We start from the raw sequence: 16,392 nt of genomic DNA, 5'->3' as shown, positions 1-16,392 counted from the left end.
ATCTCTCTAGTCCTGGACTTTTTTGTTAGTTTTTTTTTTTTTTTTTTTTTTTTTTTTTTTTTTTTTTTTTTTTTTTTTTGCTATGAAGTCTCATTCTTGTCCCCCAGTCTGGAGTGCAATGGGACGATTTTGACTCACTGCAACCTCCGCTTCCTGGGTTCAGGCGATTCTCCTGCCTCAGCCTCCTGAGTAGCTGGGATTACAGGTGCATACCACCACGCCCAGCTAATTTTTTGTGTTTTAAGTAGAGATGGGGTTTCACCATGTTGGGCAGGCTGGTCTCAAACTCCTGACCTCGGGTGATCCGCCCACCTCGGCCTCCCAAGTGCCTTGTTGGTAATTTTTAAGTTACCATTTCATTCTTGCTGCTTGCTGTCTATCTGTTCAGAGTATCTAATTCTTCCTGATTTAAGTGAGGAAGGTTTTATCTTTTTGGTTCTAATTGAGCTTATTTGAATTTTCTTTCTTCTTTTCTTGGTAATCTTGTTAATGTTTTATTAATTTTATTTTATCTTTTCAAAGAACCAGCTTTTTGTTTCATTTATCTTTTGTATTTTTTTTGTTTTAATTTATTTCTGCTCTGATCTTGGTTATTTCCTTTCTTCTACTGGGTTTGGGTTTGGTTTGTTCTTGGTTCTCTAGTTCCTTGAGGTGTGGCCTTAGATTGTCTGTTTGTGCTCTTTCAGAGTTTTTGATGTAGGCGTTTAGGGTTATGAACTTTCCTCTAAGCACTGCCTTTGCTGTATCTCAGGGGTTTTGATAGGTTGTGTCACTATTGTTCAGTTCGAAGAATTTTTTAATTTCCATCTTGATTTCATTTTTGACCCAATGATCATTCAAGAGCAGGTTATTTCATTTCCGTGTATTTGCATGATTTTGAAGGTTCCTTTTAGAGTTGATTTCCAATTTTATTCCACTATGGTCTGAGAGAGTACTTGATATAATTTCAGTTTTCTTAAATTTATTGAGGCTCGTTTTGTGGCCTCTCATGTGGTCTATCTTGGAGAAAGTTCCATGTGCTGTTGAATAGAACGTATATTCTGCGGTCGTTGAGTAGAATGTTCTGTATATATCTGTTAAGTCCATTTGTTCCAGGGTATAGTTTAAATCCATTGTTTCTTTGTTGACTTTTTGTCTTGATGACCTGTCTAGTGCTGTCAGTGGAGTGTTGAAGTCCCCCACTATTACTGTTGCTGTCTCATTTCTTAAGTCTATTAGTAATTGTTTTATAAATTTGGGAGCGCCGGTGTTAGGTGCATATATATTTAGGATTGTGGTATTTTCCTGTTGGACAAGGCTTTTTATCATTATATAATGACTCTCTTTGTCTCTTTTAATGGCTGTTGCTTTAAAGTTTGTTTTGTCTGGTATAAGAAGAGCTATTCCTACTCGCTTTTGGTGTCTATTTGCATGCAATGTCTTTTTCTACCCCTTTACGTTAAGTTTATGTGAGTCCTCATGTGTTAGTGTGTTTCTTGAAGGCAGCAGATGGTTGGTGAATTCTTACCCATTCTGCAATTCTCTCTCTATATATACATATATAGATATATTTATTTATTTATTTTGAGACGATGTCTCATTCTTGTCCCCCAGTCTGGAGTGCAATGGCGCAATTTTGCCTCACTGCAACCAGTGCCTCCCGGGTTCAAGCGATTCTCCTGCCACAGCCTACTGAATAGCTGGGATTACAGGCGTGCACCACCGCACCTGGCTAATTTTTGTATTTTTAGTAGAGACAGGGTTTCACCATGTTGTCCAGGCTGGTCTCAAACTCCTGAGACCTTGTGATCTGCCTACCTCGGCCTCCCAAAGTGTTGGGATTACAGGTGTGAGCTACCACGCCTGGCCAATTCTGTATCTTAAGTGGAATGTTTAGACCGTTTACATTCAGCATTGGTATTGAGATGTGAGGTATCGTTCCACTCATTATGTGATTTGTTGCCTGTATACTTTGTTTTTTTTGTTTTGTTTTGTTTTTTTAATTGTATTTTTGTTTTTTAGGTCCTGTGAGATTTATGCTTTAAAGGGGTTCAGTTTTGATGTGTTTCCTGGCTTTATTTCAAGATTTAGAGCTCCTTTTAGCAGTTTTTGTAATGCTGACTTGGTAGTGGCAAATTCCCTCAGCATTTGTTTGTCTGAAAAATACTTTATCTTTCCGTCATTTATGAAGCTTAGTTTCGCTGGGTGCAAAATTCTTGGCTGATAATTGTTTTGTTTGAGGAGGCTGAAGACAGGGCCCCAGTCCCTTCTAGCTTGTAAAGTTTTTGCTGAGAAATCTGCTGCTAATCTGATAGGTTTTCCTTTAAAGGTTACCTGGTGCTTTTTCCTCATGGCTCTTAAGATTCTTTTCTTTGTCTTAACTTTAAATAATTTAATGACAGCATGCCTAGGCGATGATCTTTTTGCAGTGAATTCCCCAGGTGTTCTTTAAGGTTCTTGTATTTGGATGTCTAGATCTTTATCAAGGCCGGGGAAGTTTTCCTCGATTATTCCCCCAAATATATTTTCCAGGCTTTTAGATTTATCTTCTTTCTCAGGAATGCTGATTATTCTTAGTTTTGGTCGTTTAACATAATCCCAGACTTCTTGGAGGCTTTGTCCATATTTTCTTACTCTTTTTCTTTTGTCTTCGTTGGATTGGGTTAATTCAAAAACCTTGTTTTTGAGCTCTCAAGTTCATTCTTCTACTTGTTCGATTCTATTGCTGAGACTGTCCAGAGCATTTTGCATTTCTATAAATGTGCCCGTTGTTTCCTGAAGTTTCGTTTTTTATTTATGCTATCTATTTCATTGAATATTTCTTCCTTTAGTTCTTGTATTTTTTTTTTTTTTTTTTTTTTTGAGATGGAGTCCCGCTCTGTCGCCAGACTGGAGTGCAGTGGTGTAACCTTGGCTCACTGCAACCTCCAGCTCCCAGGTTCAAGTGATTCTCCTGCCTCAGCCTCCCGAGTAGCTGGGACTACAGGTGCGCACCACCACGCCAAGCTAATTTTTATATTTTTAGTAGAGATTGGGTTTCACCATGTTGGCCAGGATGGTCTCGATCTCCTGACCTTGTGATCCGCCTGCCGCGGCCTCTCAAGTGCTGGGATTACAGGCGTGAGCCACCGCATCTGGCCCATATTTCTCTTGGCTCTTTAAATTGTCTCAGCTCCAGGTAAGGTCTGAATCTTCTCCCATAATCTAGACCTTCACGTTCCCCAGTTGGGGATGTGTGTTCGGAGGCGGACAATCTCCCTTTTCCACTTCCACAGCTTGGGCACTCAAAATATTTGGGGTGTCTGCCAGGTCCTGCAGGAGCAGTCCACTTCCTTCAGAGGGTCTCTGGGTTTTCTTGGCTTTCCTAATGTATTCCTGCAGTCATTCTGGAGCAAAAGTTCAAGACGTGAGCCTCCACACACTGCTCTGAGTGGGAGGTGCAATCTAGTCCTGCCTCCTGTCTGCCATGATATCTGGTCTTGTTTTTTAATCCAACTTGCCACTCTACCTTTAATGTGGAACATTTAGACCATTTACATTCAAGGTTAACATTGAAATGTGAGGTTTTGGCCAGGCGCAGTGGCTCATGCCTGTAATCCCAGCACTTTGGGAGGCTGAAGTGGGCAGATTACCTGAGGTCGGGAGTTCGAGAATAGCCTGACCAACGTAGAGAAACCCCATCTCTATTAAAAATACAAAATTAGCTGGATGTGGTGGCACATGCCTGTAATATCAGCCACTCAGGAGGCTGAGGCAGGAGAATTGCTTGAACCCAGGAGGTGGAGGTTGTGGTGAGCCAAGATCGTGCCATTGCACTCAAGCCTGGGCAACAATAGCAAAACTCTGTCTCAAAATAAAAGAAATGTGAGGATTTGATCCTATCATGAAGTCGTTAACTGGTTGTTTGTAGACTGTATTGTGTAGTTTCTTTATAGGGTCTGTGGGTTATGTACTTAAGTGTGTTTTTGTGGTAGCAGGTATCATTCTTTTGTTTCCATGTTTAGAACTCCCTTAAGGATCTCTTGTAATGTTGGGTCTAGTGGTAATGAATTCTCTTAGTGCTTGCTTGTTTGGAAAACATGTTATTTTTCTTCTGCTTTTGAAGCTTAATTTGTTGGGGGGATATGAAATTCTTGGTTGGAATTTCTTTTCTTTTAGAATGCTGAAAATTGGCTGGGTGCAGTGGCTTACACCTGTAATCTCAGCACCATTTTGGAGGCCAAGGCAGGCAGATTGCTTGAGGTCAGGAGTTTGAGACCAGCCTGGCCAAGTCAGGAGTTTGAGACCAGCCTGGCCAAAATGGTGAAACCCTGTCTCTACTAAAAATATAAAATTTGGCTGGGCATGGTGCCACGTACCTGAAATCTTAGCTACTTGGGAGGCTGAGGCACGAGAATCACTTGAACCCAAGAGGCAGAGGTTCAGTGAGCCGAGATCACGTCACTGCACTCCAGCCTGGGTGACAGAGCAAGACTTCATCTCAGGAAAAAAAGCATGCTGAAAATAATCCCCCTAGTTTCTCCTAGCTTGTAAAATTCTACTGAGAAGCACACTGGTAGCCTGATGGGGTTTCCTTTGTATGTAACCTGACCTTTTTCTTTAGCTTTAAGATTTTTTTTTTCTTTTAACATTGACCTTGGACAGCCTGGTGAGTATATGCCTTGGTGATGTTCATTTAGTTTGTTATCTCCCAAGTGTTGTCTGGATTTGTATATTATCTCACAGGTGTTGTCTGGATTTGTTGTATCTGGATGTCTATCACTCTAGCAAGATTAGGGAAATTTTTTTGAGTTAGTTCCTCAAATATATTTTCCAGGTTGTTTGCTTTTTCTCCTTCTGTATCATGAATGCTAATAATTTATAGGTTTGATCGCTTTACATAATCCTGTGTTTCTTAAAGACTTTGTTCAATTTTAAAAGTTCATTTTCCTCTATTTTTGTGTGACTGGGTTAGTTCAAAAGATCAGCCTTCATCCCTTTTTTCTTTTTTCCTTTTGTTTGTCTGTTTTGCAGTGATATGATCATGGCTCACTGCAGCCTTGGACTCCCAGGCTCAGGTGATCCTTTCACCCCAGCCTCCGAGGTAGCTGGAACTATAGGTGCGAGCCACCATACCCAGCTAATTTTTAAATTTCTTTGTAAAAACATGGTCTCTTTATGTTTTCCAGGATGGTCTCAAGTTCCTTGGCTCAAATGATCTTCCTGCCTCAGCCTCCTCAAGTGTTGGGATTATAGGCATGAGCCACCATGCCTGGCCTGAAATTCTTTCTTTTGCTTGGTCCAGTCTATTGATAAAGCTTTCAGTTATATTTTGAAATTTCTTAAGTAAACCTTTTTCAGTCCCAGAAGCTCTGATTGATTTCTTTTGAAGATCTTTACCTCTTCTTTTATTTGCTGGATTTCCTTTGAAGTGTGTTAGTATTGATTTTCAATCTTGTCTTGGATCTCTTTGAGCTTCCTTGCAACCCGTGCTTTGAGTTGTCATTTCTGAGTGTCCTTTTTGGTTGAGGACCATTGCTGGAGAGCTAGTGTGATCCTTTTGTGGTGGCACTACATTCAGATTTTTCATGGTGCCAGTATTCTTGCACTGGTTTCTTCCCATCTGGAGACACTGGCACTGCTAATTTGTGTGATTATTTTCATACTGGTAGGATTTTTTCTTTCTTTTCTTATAACGTTTTTTTCTTCTTTCCCTTTTCCCTTCTCCTTAGGGGGTGTGAGTGGAAATAATGCTGTGTAGAGTCTTTTGGCTTTGTTTTTATAGTCCTATGCACTTCAGTTGGCAGGTTTTATATTGGGGTGTGTAGTTTGTCCTATAAATCAGTAGAAGGCACTTATGGGTAAGAGCCAGGTGTTGCCAGTGTGACTGAGTATATATTTGATCCTTGTTTACTGGGAGCAGCTCTCTGTTGCCTCAAGCAGTGGGCTGATTTGTGGATTGTATAGTGGTCCGAGTTTCCTGCTTAGCCCTGAGGGGGCAGAGGGCAAGATATGTAGGGCTGGACTGGGCACTTTCACTGCCAGGTCCTCCAATGGCAAGCACAAGCGTCAGTGCATAGGGAGACTCCAGTGGGTAGTCACCAAGCACCCAGAGGTGTACCTGGGTGTGGCGCTGAGAGACCTCCTTGGCCCTAAGTTCTCTGCACAGGGATGGGCGGCAGCTTAAATTCCTAATCCTGAAGAGTAGGTGCTTCAGATGACTGGACATCTGCCTGGGCATGAAGTGAAGAGGGTCCCCCTGACCCCACCACCACTAAGATGTCTGCGGAGGAGGGTTGGGGTGATCTAAGCTGCTGAACCAGGCAAGCAGGTGCTCTGAATGCCTGGAGATATGCCTGGGCATGAAGCAGGGAGGGCCTCCCTGTACCCAGATCTCTTCATAGGAAGAGTGGCATGGCCCAAGATGCCAGTTTGGGCAAATAGGTACTTTGAATATCTGAAGATCTTCTTGGGCAATGGAGTGGAAGGGCCCTGTTGCACCATAATCTATCTACAGAAGGATGGAGCAGTCCAGGCTGCTGATCCAGGTGAGTGGGTGCTCTGAATGCCTGGGAGATCTGTCTGAGAATGAAGCAGACAGGGCCTCCCTACACTAGGATCTCTGCACAGGAAGGGTGAGGCAGATCAGGCTGCTGATTCAGGTGAGCAGATGCTCTGAATGCCTGGGAGATCTGTCTGAGTGTGAAGCAGAGAGGGCCTCCCTACACTAGGATCTCTGCACAGGAAGGGTAAGGCAGATCAGGCTTCTGATTCAGGTGAGCAGATGCTCTGAATGCCTGGAGATTTGCCTGGGCCTGGAGCAGAGAGGGCCCTTCTGCACAGAATCTCTGTACAGGAAAAGTAGGGCAACTCAATCTGCTAGTCCCTGTGAGCAAGTGCATCAGATACCTGGATATCTGTCTCCATGTGGAGTGGAGAGGGCCCCACTGTACCACAATCTATGCACAGGAAGGTTAAGGCAGCTCAGACTGTGGATGCAGGTGAGGGAGTGCTCTGAATACCTCTAGATCTGTCTCCATGTGGGGTGGAGAGGGCCCCACTGTACCACAATCTATGCACAGGAAGGGTAAGGCAGCTCAGACTGTGGATGCAGGTGAGGGAGTGCTCTGAATACCTCTAGATCTGCCTCCATGTGGAGCAGAGAGGCCTCCCCTGTGCCATAATCTATATCCATGAAGGGTGAGGTGGTTCAGCTTGCTTGTCCAGGCAAACAGTTGCTCCAAATGCCTGGATTTTTGCCAGGGAATAGAGCAGAGAGGGCCCTGCTGCACCACATTCTCAGAGGAACAGGCTGTGGCAACCAGCCATGACACATGCAGACCAGTTCCAGGTTGCCAGCCTGGATCTGGCTCCAAATCTGGTTGTCCAGGAGAAACTACAGCCATAGCAGCTCTCCTCTCATCCTAGACCTCCAGTGGAGGAGAGCACAATCCCAGCACCTAGTGCTGAGGCACTAACTACAGTGTGGCTGTGAAGACCCCTGTCCTGCTCCAGAGCCAGATGCCTATGTGACCATGCTGCTGGGTTGCCAAATAATGGTTGACTTGTATGCACCCACATTTAAAATGGTGTTCTGTTCTCCGTCCTGGGTCTGGGAAATGCCAGTAGCTTTTCCCAGTATCTGTCCCTCACAGCATCTCCAAACCAGCCTGTCCCCAAGTTAGATCCAGGTCTTGGAAGAAACAAAGTACTCTTTCTTGACCTGGGTTGCTCAGATCCCCAGTGGAAAAGTGAGTCACAGAGGGAGGCTTTCTGACTGTCTTGCATACTTGGGCTTCCCTCACTTTTATCAATTGGATGCCATCATAGGGGCTGTTTGTGTTTGTGTGTCTTCCTTGGATCTGGGGTGTCCGTCACGATTCCAGTGGATTCCTGTTTTCCTTTGTGAATTAAAGCTCTCAGAGTTGACCTTTGTACACTATCTTGCTATTTCCAAGAGAATGAGGCCCACTGAAAGCCTCTAATCTGCCATCTTGGAAATAAAAAAGGATTTAGAATATAATCTTAATTGAGAAAGCAGTGGCAGGGTTTCAGAGGATTGACTCCAATTTTGAAAGTTCTGCTTGTGGGTAAGATGCATCAAACAGCATCACGTGCTATAGAGAAATCTTTTGGGAAGGAATAATTAATTGATGTGGCAAACTTCGTCGTTGTCTTATTTTAAGAAATTTCCACAGCTACCTCAACATTTTGCTACCACCACACTGATCAGGAAGAAGTTATTAACATAGAGGCAATACTCTCCACCAGCAAAAAGATTTTGACTCGTTGTAGGCTCAGATGATCATTGGCATTTTTAGCAATAATGTGTTTAAAATCTTTTTTATTTTTGATTTTTATGGGTACATAGTAGTTGTATATATTGGGTACATGAGATATTTTGATACAGGCATATAATGCATAACAGTCATCAGGGAATAGTGGGTATCCTTCACTTCAAACATTATTTTTATGTTAAGGTATATATATATTTTTTCAGACATAATGCTATTATATATGTAATAGACTACAGTATAGTGTAAACATTTATATGTCCTGGGAAAACAAACATTTTTGTGTTATTTGCTTTATTGTGGTATTTGCTTTATTGTTGTGGTCTGAAACCGAACCTGCAGTATCTCTGAGATATGCCTATATGTCTTTCCTGTGACTACTTTTAGTATTTTTTCTCTATACAAAATTTATACCTATACAAATTGCTGATGTTCAGCAATTTTATCATAATATATCTTGGCTCTCTCTCTCGCCTTCTCTCTCTCTCTTTGTGTTTTATCTTTTCAAATTTATTGAATTTGATGCATCTGTGTGGGTTTATGGTTTACATAAAATTTGGAAAATGTTTCTCCTTATTTCCCTCCTTCCTTGCCTTACTTTTCTTTCCTTACTTCCCATCCCGTTTGTTTGTTTTTCATGTGGGACTCAGGCTTTTTGTTTCTTCCTTTATTTAAATAACATTTTTTCCTTTTCAAATGATTCATCTTTTGTGCTGCACTGTCTAATCTCCTTTTAATCTTATTCAACAAATTTTGTTTCAGATATATATATTTTTTAGCAGATAAAGGTGTGTTTTATTTTAATGATTGATCTGTATAATCACCAAGACCATTATGTACAGACAAGAAAAGGGAAGCTTTATTTCCTCGTCTTTCTCCTTGGACAAAGTCTTGATGCTCTCTTCCCTCTTTGCCTGGAGGCGCTCTTCATGGTACTTGCATGCTTCCTTGATCTTAGACCAGCAGGCCTCTGCTTGGTCAGCCAGGAGCATCTTGTGGGCCTGTGTGCCTTCAGCGGGTAGATGTGTTCCATGAGAATCTGCCTGTTTTTGAACACACTCCCTTTTACCTTCAGGTACAGGCTGTGATACATGTGGTGATCAGTCTTTTTAGATTCACAGTATCTTTGAGCAGCTGACGCAGAATTCCTGTTCTCCTCACCCAAGTTATCTTCTCTGGCATTTGAGCATTGACTGTACCCTTTTTGCTTACCTGTGTCCATGTACCTGCCCTTCTGGCAGGCCAAGGTGCTTTTCTGGCAGTGAGCCCAGGAACGGACAGTCACAGACTTACGGATAATCAGCCCATCTTTGATCAGCTTCTGGATGTGCTGACAGGAGTTGGCATGGCAGATTTCATTGGTCTCATTGGTGTCCGGCCAGATCTTTTTGCCACAGCAGAGGATGCTAGAGGCAAGCCTCATCTGAAGCCTTGAACATACTCACAGCTTCTGCTGCAGCAACAAAAGCAAATATTTTATCTTTTATCTGTTAAATTTCCGTTTATCTTTCCCTCACCTTCCATTTCTTTTAACATCTGTGAGTATGTGAAAGTATATTCATAAGAGCTTTTTATAAGATATTTATCAATTTCACCGCCTCTGTTGTTTCTGGGTCTGTTTTATTGGCTAATTTTTCTCTTTATGAGTTATAGTTCCTGGTTACTCATAGGTTTAATAGTTTTTGATTGATTTTTTTGACATTGTTAATTTTACATTTGTGAATGTCGAATTTTGTTTTGCTTAAGAAGTTACGGACTCGTTCTGGTAGGCAGTTAAGTAAGTTGTCTTGTGGTTTGGCTTGATGCTTTTGAGGTTAGTTTTTAAGCTACTCTAGGGAGAATCTGGAATATCCTTTATCTTTTGGTAATATATCTCCTTTCTAAAATAATGCTGTTCTGAGTTATTTTCTGAGTGACCTTTATATTCATGGAGTTCTTTCAACTCTGGATAGTGGGAAAGATTCCCTGCCTTGTGATATGTCTGGGAATTTTGCTTTTTATTGCTCCCTGATTGTTTTTTTCCCCTTAAGAAACTGGTTTTGCAGGGCTTTGAGGAGTGTTTTGTAAGCTTGCGCAGACTGGCATTTCATGGAAACCTCTAGATAGATTGCTGAACCTTTTCTCTGCATAGCTCCCTTGTCCTGATACTCTGTAATGGAAGTTCTATTTGCCTTGATTCCTCACCAAACTCTAAGCTCTATTTCTTCAACTCAGCAAAATTGCTTAGTTGTGTTTGAGTTCTTCTTTTCCTGTGCTACAGTCTGATGACATAGTCTCTAGATCTAAAGCCTGGGTGATGGCAGGGCTCGTCTTATTTCTTCTCCTTCTCTTGGGGACCTCAGTATATCCAGTTCTGTAATACCTGATAGCCAGCATCTGGAAACAGTTTCTTATATTTTGTTGAGTTTTGTAGCTATTTACAGCTGACAGATAATTCTGCTTCCTGTCACACCTGGTGGCTAGAAGTGGAAGTTCTACAATGGATACTTACACTTTGAAGCTGCTTGAACTTTTGGTAGCTTTTGATGTAGCCAGATATTACCTTCTTGTGCTTCTTGACCTCATTTCTTAAATATTGGTGTTTCCTTGATATGTGTTTTGTGTTTGACTCTTATTTTTTCTTAGACATTTTCTTGATGATTTTGTCTCTTCTGAAGGCTTTGAGCTATGTGCTGATGACACCGATAATTATATTTCTAGTTCAAATCTCTCCTGAGATTTGTAAATCCAGTTGCTTACTGGAAATCTACTTTTAGATGATTAGAATTGAGTCCATCTTGTTCCCCTCCAGACTGTTTTTTTTTTCCTGTGTTTCCTACCTTAGTAAATGGCATTACCGTCCACTCATTTGCAAAAACAAAATAATGACATTTTTTGTATGGCAGAAAATCAAATAGACGGCACAATTAAAAATAAGTGAAGTCAAAATCCAAATGAAAATGTTTTTAATCTCAAAAAAAGGGCTAGTTTCCTTTGTATACAGATAAGAAAAGGGCTGAAAACCCAGTGGAAAAATGATTAAAGAACAAGTGGGTGATTTTAGTTTCTTAATCATGTTGAAAAGATGGTCAGCTTCACTCATAATACAAGTTAAGTGTACACTGAGCTAATAAGTTTTCGTCACAGATTGGCTAAAATCCAAATAATTTCATTAAATACCCTATTGGTGAAGCTGTGGGAAAGAAGGGCTCTAATATATTGCTTGTTGGAGAATAAATTGGTACAAACTCTATGAAGGACAACTTGCTGAAATCAGTATATGTGTATATATATTTATAGAACATACAAGTATAATAGGTAAAATGTACCATAATGTAATCAATAATTTTAATAATTACCATATAGTTATTATAATGATGATCTTATGTTATACTACATTATTAAAATTATATTATTACATGATTATATACTTATTTGTCAGTATATCTACTTTTATATTGATGTGTGTATGAATGTGTCTGTATTCTCAGTTTCATTTCTGGGAATTTATTCCACATATATTCTAGCACATGTATTAATTGACTTATACATAAGGTTACTCATTGCTGCGTTGTTTATCGTATCAAAAGAGAACCTGGATGTCCATAAGCAAAAGACTGGGCAAGTAAGATATGCTATATCTCTGTAATTGAATAGAATGCAGCTGTAAAAAAGAACAGTGATGCTTTATACAGGTTGAGAATTCCTTATCTGAGATGCTTGGGACCAAAAGTGTTTCAAATATCTGAATTTTTTTTTTTTTTTTTTTTTTTTTTTTTGGTATTTTGGAGTATTTGCATATACATAATGAGATATCTTGGGGCTGGGACCCAAGGCCAAACATGCAATTTGTTTTGTATCTGCATTATACGCATAGCCCGTAGGTAATGTTATACAATATTTTAAGTAATTTTCTGCATGAAACAAAGTTTGCATACATTGAACCATCAGAAAGCAAAGGTGTCACTATCTCAGCCACCCATGTGGACAGTCTGTGGGGTTGTTGGGCATCACCATCATTTCTGACTCTGAATTTACATGCTACTGATAAGGAATCATTTTCTTATACTTGCTCATGCATAAGTACTTAACTGTAAAAAACATGGCATAACATTAATACAGTGGAAAAAAAATATGTTCAGGGTAAAGAAGCAGCACAGTAGCATTACCAGAATACCTGTATCAGCTTTTAAACAACAGGAACAACAAACAACGGCAGGCTTTTAGTTTTCACCTATGATGCTGATTTTTGATTGAAAGGTTACTACTATACACTGTGTGGGTTTTTTTGTTTTGTTTTTTTGTTTTTTTTAGGTGAGAAGAAACATCAGAAGCAGCTGAGGGACCAGGAAATAGGTCTGCTAGGGATAAGGAAACATTCTGCTGAATGACTTTTTAAAATGTTTCCTCTAGAATCGTCTGCCTCATTAACAATGGCTTTTGTCTTAGAAGTCTCTCTTTGATGTTATAAACTGACGTGATTTCTTGTTCTGTTAAGAATGCATTCTACTTTAGTCCTAAAATAACCGCATCACACCATGTCGTCTTCTGGCACTTTTTCTGCAATGTTAACATCTTCTTCATTGTTACTACTACTACTACCATAACCTTGATTCAGAACCATTTCTATTTCTTTTTTCTTTTTTTGAGATAGGGTCTAACTCTGCCACCCAGGCTGGAGTGCCATGGCGTGATCTCAGCTCACTGCAACCTCCACCTCCCAGGCTCAGTCTCCCAAGTAGCTGGGACCACAGGCACGTGCCACCATGCCCACCAAACATTTGGTATTTTTTAATAGAGACAGGATTTCGCTGTTTGCCCAGGCTGGTCTCGAACTCCTGAGCTCAAGCAATACGCCTCCCTTGGCCTCCCAAAGTGCTGGAATACAGGCATGAGCCACCGCACCCCGCCCATTTCTGCTATTTTACCATTGGTCAATGAATGAGCAACTGTAGACTCACTATCAATGTTAAAAACTTATTTGATATCCATTTCTTCCAACTTACTGACAGACTCTGAAGGTATGTTTTTTTGCATATGTAAGAAAGTCAAACATCTTTTTATTTTTATTTATTATTGTTTTTTAAATTTTTAATTAATTTATTTTTTTGAGATGGAGTCTTGCTGTGTTGCCCAGGCTGGAGTGCAGAGGCACAATCTCGGCTCACTGCAAGCTCCGTCTCCCGGGTTCATGCCATTCTCCTGCCTCAGCCTCCCAAGTAGCTGGCACTACAGGCGCCCACCACCATGCCCGGCTTATTTTTTGTATTTTTAGGAGAGATGAGGTTTCACCATTTTAGCCAGGATGGTCTCGATCTCCTGGTGATCCACCAGTCTTGGCCTCCCAAAGTGCTGGGATTACAGTCATGAGCCACCGCGCCCGGCCTATTTTTTTTTTTTTTTTACCTTGACATACAGAATCCTTCAAAGTCACTGCCTTGTTCATCATCATTACTGAACATAGTTGCAAGCTAGAGATTGTGTCAGGTATGCACAACTCTGTCTTTAGATACTGTGTTCCAGTCATTGGCAATAGCATATACAACATTCTAAATGCTAAACTGCTTTTGAAAACCTTACACGCTCATATGTCTGTTCACTGCTGCAGGTAGGCTGTTCAAGAAAGTGTTTTTATATTTATTCTTTATTGATCTGAGGATACCCTGCTCACTTGCTGAATTAATGAAGTCACATTTGGGGGAAAGTACATGGAATGAACATTATTTTTAATGAGATTTTTCAGCTGGAGGATGAGCAGAACAGTTGTCAAGGAATAACAAAATCTTGTAGTCATCATCCAGTCCAGCTTCCCTGCAGCAAACCCGAACCACTGCTACAAAATGTTTGTGAAACCAATCAGAAAAGATGTCCCTGGTGACCCATGCCTTTTTGTTAGTCTGATAATGAACCCAGTCTTTCCCACACAGCAGGTTTACACTTAGTGTGCCTTCTGTATTAGCACCTCCCAGCACAGTTACTCTGTCCATGGCATTCTTATCCTGTAGGGGCTGTAGTCAGAGTCTTTCTGGGGAACTAACACCAAACTGTGATGTTTCATCAGCATTATAGACTTGTTCTAGTGTCAGATTTTCATCAGTGATGGCCTTGGCAAACTTGTCAATGAATTTTTCTGCTTTTTCATGATCAGCAGTTGCTTTATCACCACAAATCTTTAAAAATTTAATATTGTGTCTTTTCTTAAATTTCTGCAATCAGCCTGTTGAATATTCATAGTTCCCTTCAATTTTCAGTTCATCGTGGTATATCTTTGCTTGTTTCATGAGCACCATACCATTAAGTAGTATGTTTTCTCTGCCATGCTGACAGATTTACTCTTTCAGTATACATTTGAGATCTTCATTTTGGTTTTCTGCAATTAAAAAAAATTTTTCATTAACTTCTGTTCATTGACACTTCAGCATAGAACTTCAACAATTTATCCTTCTGTTTCTTCAGATTGTTTATGGTGGTCATTCCAACACCATGCTCTTTTGTAAGACATTTCCCACACTGCTGTCCAGTTTAGCCAGCAGCTTGACTTTTTGTGCTTGAGATAAGCATAAATGCTTCCTGTTTTTCTGTCACTTACTCAGATTTTCAACATTGTCTTTATGCCACAAAGCAGAGAATAAGAAAAAAAAAACCCACAGTGAGTAATGCACAGTCTTGGCTCCATGTGGGGCATCGTGGGGAACCTGTCATTGGTGCATCTGGCCTGTACCTGTGCCATTTTATTACCCTTCTTTGGATGTGCTTAGGTGGGAGAATCTGTGCATGCATGGAAAAGATATGTCGGAGCTGAAGCGGGCTGGGGAGGATCTTTTTTCCTTAAATTGTGTTATGTGCTTACAGTTTGACTGTGACTCATTGTATGAGGTCAGGTGTGGAATTTTCCATTGTCAGTATCATGTTGTTACTCCAAAAATTTCAGATCTTGGAGCATTTTGAATTTCAGATTTTTGGATTATGGATGGTTAACCTGTATGGAAAGCTCTCTAACATAGTTTTGTCAAGTGGAAACAGTAGACAACATAACAATATTTATAAAGAAGGGTGTGTATGTGCTTCTTATATATTCAAAGGGGAGGAATTAAGAATATGTATTCATATTTGCATAAAGGTTTCACAAAAAACTAATAAAAGTGATTATTTTTGGAGGTGTTGCTGGGCACATGAGGAACAGGGCTTGAAAGGAGAACGTTTACTATATATGTTTTTATATTGTTATAGTCTTCTGAATATATTAAAATAAAATTAAAAACTTTGTAAAATTTTAAAAATTAAAAATTTTGTAAAAGGTCTTTAAAGAAAATATTTTCTTTCTTGTTTCTTTTTTAAATCAGTAAACTAAAAAAGCTGAGTGAAGACAGTTTGACTAAGCAGCCTGAAGAAGTTTTTGATGTATTAGAGAAGCTTGGAGAAGGGTAAGTACAAAAAATATGAAAGCGTCTAAATAATTTCAGAACAATTTTTTTTTTTTTTTTTTTTTTTTTTTTTTTTGAGACGGAGTCTCGCTGTGCCGCCCAGGCTGGAGTGCAGTGGCCAGATCTCAGCTCACTGCAAGCTCTGCCTCCCGGGTTGATGCCATTCTCCTGCCTCAGCCTCCTGAGTAGCTGGGACTGCAGGCACCCACCACCTCGCCCGGCTAGTTTTTTTGTATTTTTTAGTAGAGACGGAGTCTCACCGGGTTAGCCAGGATGGTCTCGATCTCCTGACCTTGTGATCCGCCCGTCTCGGCCTCCCAAAGTGCTGGGATTACAGGCTTGAGCCACCGCGCCCGGCTTAATTTCAGAACAATTTAAAAAATATTATATGACATTAATCTTTCAACTAGAGTATATTTGTATGAATTGAATAGTATTTAGTAGTAATTAAATTTGGCAGGTAATACTGAATTTTAAAGATTAGTTTGTACTAAATCTGGTAATAGTGTTTTTTCAGAGAAAGTAGGCCATATATATAAGGGAAAAGCAAGAAATGTGCTGTGAAATGATTTTCAAGAGATTTGTTAGTTCATCCCTTATGGCATTCTTATTATATGCTTGAAGGTTTTGACTTTGTTAGGCAAGCGAACATAAGGCCATCCTTTTAGATCTTGGGGCTCATTTTATTTTGGAAAGGGTAAGTAGTTGATATTACAGGAATATCTTAGTGAGGAAAA

At 40.2% G+C, this 16,392-nt stretch overlaps 1 protein-coding gene and 1 pseudogene across 1 annotated transcript in view; one reads left to right on the top strand and one right to left on the bottom strand.

Moving 5' to 3' along the window:
- Nucleotides 1–16,392, top strand: part of STK3 (serine/threonine kinase 3) — a 352,058-nt gene that overhangs the window by 37,725 nt on the left and 297,941 nt on the right. The window contains exon 2 of the mRNA XM_010385616.2: nt 15,575–15,655. Within this exon, the coding sequence (XP_010383918.1) occupies nt 15,575–15,655 (81 nt within the window). The remainder of the gene's footprint in view (nt 1–15,574; nt 15,656–16,392) is intronic.
- Nucleotides 9,053–11,100, bottom strand: LOC115899705 (annotated as a pseudogene).

Source organism: Rhinopithecus roxellana, chromosome 9 (genome assembly GCF_007565055.1).
Source record: "Rhinopithecus roxellana isolate Shanxi Qingling chromosome 9, ASM756505v1, whole genome shotgun sequence".
In the NCBI taxonomy this organism is placed as follows: domain Eukaryota; kingdom Metazoa; phylum Chordata; class Mammalia; order Primates; family Cercopithecidae; genus Rhinopithecus; species Rhinopithecus roxellana.
This window is presented reverse-complemented; position numbering and strand designations above follow the sequence as displayed.